The 9,177-nt window shown below is 44.4% G+C and overlaps 1 protein-coding gene across 1 annotated transcript; it reads right to left on the reverse strand.

The window, feature by feature from the left end:
- Window positions 1-3,801: 3,801 nt before the first annotated feature.
- dact2 (dishevelled-binding antagonist of beta-catenin 2) lies at window positions 3,802-8,473 on the reverse strand. Its single transcript, XM_082557756.1, has 4 exons — window positions 7,987-8,473; window positions 6,602-6,734; window positions 6,211-6,504; window positions 3,802-6,114 (listed from the first exon to the last, which is right to left on the reverse strand). Exons 1-4 carry the CDS (start codon window positions 8,257-8,259, stop codon window positions 4,226-4,228), a joined length of 2,589 nt encoding a protein of 862 aa, XP_082413882.1. The 5' UTR covers window positions 8,260-8,473; the 3' UTR covers window positions 3,802-4,225.
- Between the last annotated feature and the right edge of the window lie 704 nt (window positions 8,474-9,177).

Below are 9,177 nucleotides of genomic sequence, written 5' to 3' on the forward strand. Positions count from 1 at the left end.
AGCAGGAGCGAAAATACTCACAATGCCCTCAGTTACTGAGAGTGCGTGCCCTCCATACACTGCGAACTTTTGAACCAGCTCTTGACCACAGCTTGAAGGGAGTAGAGACAATGGTTAGTAAACATGCTGGAATGAATGAAGGGATTAGGTATTAAATGACAGGATGTGCTTAAAGAGGAACAGGTGGTAGCTGAGAAAGGGCCAGCTAAGCCCTAACATCATGCATCTCCCTGCAGCTTTTTCTCAATTTTCTGCATTTTCATGCTCTGTCTCTATTGCTCTCCATCTTTCACACTTGTCTCTGGTTGCTCATCTCTTCCTGTTTACATCCCTGCTTTTCTAAAGTGTTGTCTCTCTGTTCTCTATCTCTATTGTCCACTTCTACACAACCAACTCAGACTATTGACATTCATTAGATTGGACATTCTGGTCCAGCCCCATTCATATGTACAGTAAGCAAAGGGACAAAAGCCTTCCCACACACTACAGAGCCCATCCCCCATGCAAAGGACTGCAGTTGAGTTGCTGGTTGAATCAGTGGCTTACCTAAAAGCGCAGAGACTACAGTTAAAAACCCAGTCATCTTGTCAACATGTTCGCTCACCACAAAATATCTGGTGACATTTCAAAATACAACCACAGTTTTCACTAAGATGTCATGTTGATAAGCTGTATCATTGCATTTTGCACGTTTGCACCATCAGGTAATAATCTGTGTGTTACTGTGCCAACATACATCTTTTTCAGCTGATCTTAAGTTCTCATATGAGCCAAATCTGCAATCATCCTTCAGAAATCAGTCCATGATAATCTGAAATAAAAACATGACTCGGCTGTGGCTGTTCTCATGAGTCAGTCTGCTTTGGCTCTGTTATCCAACATGTTAAACTAAAGTTAATCCTTCTTGTTTTCTTGCAGAATCCTGGAAAAGCATGAGACCCCCTCCTGGGCTTCCGGGGGGTTCCACTTTGGGCAGGAGAGGAAAGCTCCTCTCATCGGAGTGGTAATGAGTTTCTGAGCTCACATTTGTCAACATAGTAAATCCACATCTTATATCTGAAGCCCAGCACCCTCTTTCACATGAGGGAAGCAACACAGCCTCAAATAAATCATGTAAAAAAAAAAAAAGAACTACATGATGGGAAATATACAAACAAGAAATGAAGAGAATTACACAATAAGCAGCGTGAATTGAAAAAGGAGTATTATATACTGGAGTAACTGTGATGAGGAGATGAAACAGACTGCTTGATGTGATATTATGCGCTGTGAACATGCAGGCAGATTGGGAAGGGCTGGTGTGGATCGGGTTTTGGGATTACCTCGTGCATGTGTAAGAGCAGAATCCCTCCTCCATCTGTGACCCAGTGTGAACCAAGTCAAAATTGAATTAATGTAGTACCTGTCTGTGACACGCCCTTTGTTGTTCTTTTTCTGCTCTCAGTCACGCTTGTTTGTGATATTTACCTTGTTTTGCAGATGTGACATTGTTACAGAATTGCTAACTTCAATCTAAAATAATCTGATTCCCCTTTTTTTTAAATCTCTTGTTATTTTTGGGTCTTTTACAGAGATGGAGCTGTGAATGGACTATTAATCAAATCACATGCATGTTAGCTGAAGAAGTAAGGCGTTCATGCATAATAAGATCACTGTAACTGTAAAAGCCAGCTCAGTGGCGTGCGTTCTTGGCACCGTTTAACTGTCCTAGTACTGAAAGTAAATCAGCATTACACATGCACCTATTTATAACTCCCTGAACACTCACAAGCCTGGACTGCATGTGCATGTAAGGAAACCTAATGTGCTATTTAAATTTTTCTACTTACTTAGGTAATGTACCATCATTGCTTTGATGCTATTTCAATCAAGACTTTTTACAAAAGTATGATATTTAAAAACACTAAACGAAACACCTTTGTTAACACCTTTGACTGGCAGGTGTGAGCCAGGAAGATGTCTCATCTTGATTAGATGTGATCATTTGCCCATGTGTTCACACGTATATGGTGTCAGACTCAGAGCAGAGTGGCTGTAATGAGATCCCACACGACATCTGTAGTCCTTCAGTATGACTTGACCCGTATCCACTGGGAATCCTTCTCCTATGTGTACACAACTTTAAACCCTATAAAATGTCATGGGAAGATCCTGTTTGCAGGTGTTTGCCTGCATACCTGATGCTCAGCGTGCAGCTTTCAGTTCCACCCACCGTGGTTTCATCACCTTGGCAAATTATTTCCCCCAGGTATCCGAGTATAATAACAGTTAAGATCCTGACTGATTCTGCATGAAAACGCAAGATTTTGCGTGGAACGGGCTTGCAGTAGACAGCCAGGCTTGCCCTCTTGCCACGGTCTCAAACAGCGAGTTAAAAGAAAGTTACTGGCTGATATGTCGGACACGGAGGAACACAATAAAGAAAGCCCAGAGACGGCAAGCATAAAACAAGACCCCTGACCTCTTTGTTATGACGAGATGCTCTCTCAGAGATGAGCTGGCCCTACATCTGGAAAGGTCACTGAACACACAAGGTCAGGCCGTCGCGATCCTGCAATACTCAACATCAAAGACAAGTCCAGCTCCTGTCATGCTCTCTCTGAGCTGGGCTGAAAACAACAGCGTTAATCCCACCGACCACTTGCTGACACTCTTACAAAGAGGACAGAGGTCAGCTGGATGTACGAACCCTAATAAGCTGTTTTGATTGTTGCAACTTTGTGAACTTAAAGTGCTGACTTAGATCAGCATGCACCCCCTCCCCCTTTTCCCCTTTGTGTCTAAAACGAATAGAAGAAATGTGCTTCTGCTCTTTATCGAGCATTTCTATTCAAAAGAAAATGCATTTTTTAAACCTCTGAAGGTAAAGTGAACATTTCTAGTTAAAAGAGAGCGAGACTCATGCTGAATAAATGATTCATGAGCCAAAAATAACGGCCTTCGTAATGACTGGATTTGCAGGGACCACATCAAAGCAAAATTTGATCAAATGCTGAAAATGTTTGTCAGGCCTGTAAGCTTCTTAGTTGTGAACTTTGAGGTCACTGTGGCCTCCTGATGGGAGAAAACATTATCAAATATGACCAAAGTAGAGAGGACTGATTTTTGGAAGTGCTGCCTACCTTCATTCATGCCCTTTCACTCACCCCATCTCTGAAAGAATTTTAATGGAAAGATACCGAGGCAGGCTTTTTAGAAACGAGATTATTGGGCAACTTCGTGCAGCTGCCCTCTGCCTAAGCTTCTCATGACAGCTCAGAAATGAGGAGGCTCTTATCATCTGTCATTACTTCTAAATCCCATGTGCCCCTTGCTATACACACCGACTGATTTAAAAACTGCACGTCTCTCCACAGAAACCCGAACCTCTGCAGCGACCGTCATCTAGGTGTCTGTTTGCGAAACTCTAGGAGTGGGAGTGTGTGTTTTAGTTCGTCATTGCATGTATTTACTTACATTTAAACGAATGGGGCTGATAGGTTTAACCCTGTAATTAAACACGACCGGCTGGATTGATTGTTGAAGCTGCGACTTATTAAACCAACAGCTGGGCAGAATCAGGAAAGCAGATAAGGAGCTATCTATGCTAAACTGGGCAGCCACAGTGGGATGTTTGTGAGGATTAAGCAGAGACTTTTCCAACATGACTGATAACAAAGAGAGAGCAGAAGAAGAAGGAAGTTACCAGATAAGACACTGGCGACACTGTTTTGCTCACTGGTTCATTTGAAAAATGTCTACAGTATCTAGCTGTCTGAATATATGAGGAAAAAAGGACACAGTGTACATTAAATATCAGTTTATTCAAATAAGATGATTAACTATAAGCAATCAGCAAAGTGAAAGTAAAATGGTAACTAAACAAGATTTATTTCTCATGTACAGACAGTTATAAGACAGAGAAATGAAATTGTTCAATGCAGCTGCAAGCTATGAGAAAATTCCATTATAGCAATATGTATTTTAAAATAATTAAGTGTAAAGGTTGCATTTTTATACATGCAGTACATACAGTGATTTTTTTACACTTTCAGATTCATTCATACATTGTTGTTTTTTTTTCTGTGTTTTTTGTCATAGTAATTACACACTCAGTGCACAAATGCGATCCAACTTGAATTAGGGGTTTTCTTACAATAGACTGCATTAGATCTTAACAGTTCTGGGAGGCTAAAGCTCTCTGTGTTTTCCCCAGGAATTCTCATTGTGCCTGGAGGAAACTCTTCTACACCAGGGTCATGACCTTTAAGGAGGCTGGCTGGAACCGACGAATCTTCTTCTTCAGGGCTCTGGAAGCTTTGATGCGGCAGGCTGCGGGCTCGGGGCGGGGTGGGAGCTGCTTGAGGGGCCTTCCAGCTGCGGTGGGTCCCAGCGCAGCCTCAGCCCACACCATGCTTCCCTCCTCATCGTGGCTTTCTGCCTGCTCTCCCTCGTACAGAGACAGGCTGCTGTCGGAGTCTGAGAAGGATTGGAAGCTTTGGCTGGACTCGCTATCTCCGAAGCGGTTGGTGGTGTTATCGCTCATCTCTCCCTCGCTGCTTTCAGCGATGGTGGAGTGAAACAGTGAGGCGCATTCAGCTGAATACTCAGACTCACACCTTGGGGGGTAGTGACTGGTAACGTGAAAGGGTGCTGGAGGGTATTTGGCATTAAGACTGTGGAGAAAAGAGCTAGAAGACACGGAGGACTGGAAGGGGAGTGCAGGTCGTATCCACTGGCCTGGCTTGGCACTCATACTCCAGACCATCTGCATGCTCCCTGGTGCCAGAGCGTGGGGCTCTTTTGACCTCAGACGCTGACCACACGAAGCCAGGAACATGTCCGCATCAGAAGGCCATTTGGCAGTCATCTGCCTCTTCTTCCTCTGCTCTACAGGCTGCTCATACTCCAGAGACTGCAGTCTGGGGCTTTTGCTGGACTTTGTAACCACATGGCTGGGATGCGACTTTGGGTGGGTCTTGTGGGCAGACATGAGTCCAGGACTGTAGAGGCTGGAGTCTGAGCCTGAACCCTGTCTGTATCCCTCTGTTTGACAGGTGGGATTTTTCTGGGTCGCTTTCCCCTTTCCCGATCTTCTGTGGTCTCCCTTTCTTCCAGTGCTCATCTCTCTGGTCCTCTCACAGAAGGAGTCAAAGTTTTGGTGCCTCGCAGCTCGAGGCTTCTCGTTGGTTTTCCTTTTCAGTTTCAAAGCCTTGCTTTTACGATCTGCCTGCCTAACTTTGACCTTCTGAGATCCTGCAGGCACAAATTTGGCATGGACAAACTCAGGTGAAGCTGTGTGACTGCTATGAACCTCAAAGCCTTGACTTTCCTCTGCACTAGAGCTATGGGTCATCACCGGTCTTTGCCTGTGATCCTTCCTATCTTGCGGCCTTGGCTCTGGATTTTCTCCACATCGTTTGTCAGAAAGGCTCTTTGCTACACTGCCATACCTTTCTTGTGGTTTATCATTTCTCTTCAGCGATGAATAGGTGACCTCATCAGAGCTGTACTCCTTTATGGCAGCAGGATAGGAGTACTGCTGTGGCACCTGTGGGCCTCTCACCGACTGCTTATGGTCTGCAATACTGACCAGCTCTTGGCTGGAGTATGCCATGCAGTGTCTCTTCTCTGTGAAGTCTAATGGAATGATGTTTGTCATCTTAGTTGGAGGAGGCTGCAGCATAAGCACCTCTTTCTGAGCCACTTCAGAAAAAACACTTTTATCTTCAATGGGTTTCCTGCAATAGTCACTGTGTTTCTCCAGAGTTCGACTTCCTGCATCACTCTGGATTTTGCTCAGACTGCGCTGGAGAAGGTTGTCAATGTAATGTGTCAGTGTCTTTGTCTCATAGGGCTTTTCTAGGGTGTTGTAATTGTTTCCTGGGGGTCCTTGACCCTCTAGTAGTCCATACATGCTTGCTTCACCCCCATTGGAAAAGATGGGACTCTGGAGAGCCACCGCGTGCAGGGGGCTGGGATAGTGGTACTTTTCAGTCCCAATGCGGGACTCCAGATTGCGCTGAAACTTCGGGTCCCCTGTGGAGGTCTTAAGATTTGGACACATTGGGGGTTTCTTTGCATCCGCAGACTTGTAGTAGCCTGGAACTTGAGCCAGCATTCTGTCAAGATCACCTGATGGAAACAAAAACAGACATTAACTTTCCAAAGCTCAGGCTCCTTTTACAAGAAGAAAGACTGTCTTAATAAAAAATTAAGAGATGTCGTTACCAGTTGACACAGGTCTTGGCCGCGCCTGTTCGGAGCCTGTAGCGCTTGCTCGGATCCTGCTGCTGCCCAGATGAAGGCCTGAACCCCGCGGAGGGTTAGGCTGGGTAGTGCTCTCATCAGCAGAACGTCGGCGGCATACATCAACTTGTGGTGGTGGAGGGCTAACGTGACAATTAGAAGGGCTGATGGGAGCGAGGAGAAGGCTTGTTTGTGAAGATGACAGGCTCTCGCTGTACACTGAATTGCACGAGTTTGACAGGGAGCAAGAGCCGCCATCACTGAGCTCATAGAAACCTTGAAAGAAAACGAACAATTCAATGAGGATCTTCTCAGTATTTAAGAGTATGTGTAGTAGGTTGGGTGTATGCTTTAATATAGTGTGCCACCACACCCGAACTTGGCCTGCTGTCACTCTCCAGCTGCTCCGTGGAGGCCTTGCTCACATCCAGCTTCAGCTCACTGATCTGCTGGTCCAGCTGCTGCAAGTGAGTCTTCAGGCCCACATCCTGCTTTCGAAGACGAGACTGAAAAACAGGCAACACATACAAAAGTGTGAGTGGTACACCCTAGAACAAAGACCGTCTCTAAAAAGATTTCCTTAGAAAGGTAGAAGATTTCTAAGCTACACAGTAAAGCTTCCCATGCAAACAAGGATTTCACTCAGAGTTTCTTTGTGCCAGTCTCTGAACAGGAAAATTGGTCTTAAAAGTCAAAGTCTATGTCAGTAATGCTGTAATTCCATTAAGATTAGGTCTGTTGTTTAGATAAAAGAAGCTCTAATGTAGAACCATCAGAAAAACAAAAGCGACTCAGCTGTGGCTGATGATTAACCCCAGCAGGACATGGGGGAGCATGGAAGAAGCAGTGGTGGATAACTCATTTCTCCCCCACAGCGAGGGGCTGGCCATTGTGTAAACTACTACAGGAGGAAAGCTTGGGGGTTGGGGCGAAGCACTGCTTACTTTGCAGCTTGAGTGGGGTATTTACTGTTACAGTGGTTCTTAAAGTGAAATCTCTGGAGTCAGTGCCTGCAAACACACTATTTTATGAATGCTACATTCTCTTGGAAGATCACGTTAGATCATCTGGTTTCTATTTAAACTGAGACCATTCTTGGAAAACTCCCAGTGGTTATCAGCATGATTGCAAAACGCAATTTAAACCTTATGCTGTCTGATGCATTTGACCAGTGCTGCATGTCAAGTATAGCACCCTAATCCCTTGCACTTCCTTTAAAATGCTTATAACAGCAGCCTGCATGGAAAAAGCTTGTCATGGAAAACTCCACAGAGCTCTCTGTCTCCACAACTCCTCTGATGAACAAGACTCCCTTGATTCTTATCCACAGCAAAAGTTCCATTTTTTTTAAAATTTCCCAGCATTAGTGGTTAATGATTGAGGTTTGACCCCCTGCGGTCCTCGTGCACCAAGTGCGCGCGCACACACAGCTAAAAAGTCCTCGGGTCCTGCAGTGAACCTTGATTTATGACACCCATCCTACTTCCTACCCCCAGCTGAGGACATAAAAGTGTGTCTGGTAATAATTGAAGGCGGACTGCACATGAGCATCAGCTGACGGAAACCCCTTCTATACAAATAAACTGTTTATTAAAAATAAATAATAAATAAATAAATGTGAGCACAGTGAAGCTCTCTAATATTTAATGAAAACTGCAATAAAATATCATGACAGCATCAAGCTGTGCATAAGCATAGTATCACAAAAGATTCTGTTGTTTTTATTCTTTATAGATTTTTAATGAAATGATATCTTACCAGCTGTTGCTTCAGGGCTGTCAGGGTCGCCTCCAGTCGCTGCTCCTCGGCCCCCATGAGCCGCGCACCTTCTGAGTCTGCATTGACCGAAGTGACCGGTTCTTCTTGGTCGACTCTCAGCGCCCAGTTCACCATATCGCTCTGTCTGTCCCGGAGAAGCTGCAGCTCGTGCAGCCCTGCCAGAGCAGCCTGCAGCCTCTCTCCGACCCTGCTGCGGTCCACTACGGCTGCTGCGCTCAACATCCCCATACAAGAGCCCTTCCTGCTCAGCATGCTGAATGATCAGCGCCGCCCGGGAACATCCAGAAACACAATGCCGTTAAGGATAACCGCTTCCCTTCTCCCCCGGCTCTTGTTGTGCTGTTTGGATTTTAAACTACCTGTTAGAATAAATTTTGAGTAGAGAATAGAGACTAAGCTCCTCCCACAGACAAAACGGTCCTCCTCCTTATTGGCTGGCACGTCGGTCCCAATAAACATCTGGTTCCAATCCTCCCCATTCAAGTCCTCGTTGACTGAAGCTGCCCAGGCATGCGCAAAGTTCATCTGCGTATTACCACAAGATACCGCAGACACTTTATTATGCGATTTCCATCATTCTTTTGTTGCTATTAATCTCTCCAGTAGCGGAGCAAAACAAAGATCCGGAATCATCTTTGTGGACATCTGCCAATGTTTTCAGGGAAAGTAGACATGTGAATAAAAACGACAAGTATTTCTGTAGTCACGAGACAACGCATTTAATCCCATCAGAGGCGTGAAATTCAACAAATTTGAGGCAGAAAGTTCATCTTTAAATTGGTGTGATCTCGATGGCGCTTTTGAAAAAAGTCTTCTTCAATATAATCTTCATCGGGTTAAAACTCACACAAATCATAGTTGTTCATTTTTGTTTTTATTGTTATTATTTTGGAAATGGATTAAAGATTAAACAAATGCAATAAAAGAGACTGGCCAGTTGATATAGACCAATGACAGATAAACAGCTCCATCGTGTGGTTGAACAGAAAGATACAGTTTATGACACTGGCTATTTTTTTTAAACTCATCATCTCTATAATGAGTTAAAAACAGCTGCTTTAAGCTAAGAAAATGACTAATAAACTCAATTTAGGCTTTTAGAAATTAAACTGCATTTTATTAAGGGATTATAACGACACAGCATTTAAGAATGACAAGCAATGCCTCACC

This window comes from Aulonocara stuartgranti, assembly GCF_965226115.1.
Source record: "Aulonocara stuartgranti genome assembly, chromosome: 13".
Taxonomy (NCBI): domain Eukaryota; kingdom Metazoa; phylum Chordata; class Actinopteri; order Cichliformes; family Cichlidae; genus Aulonocara; species Aulonocara stuartgranti.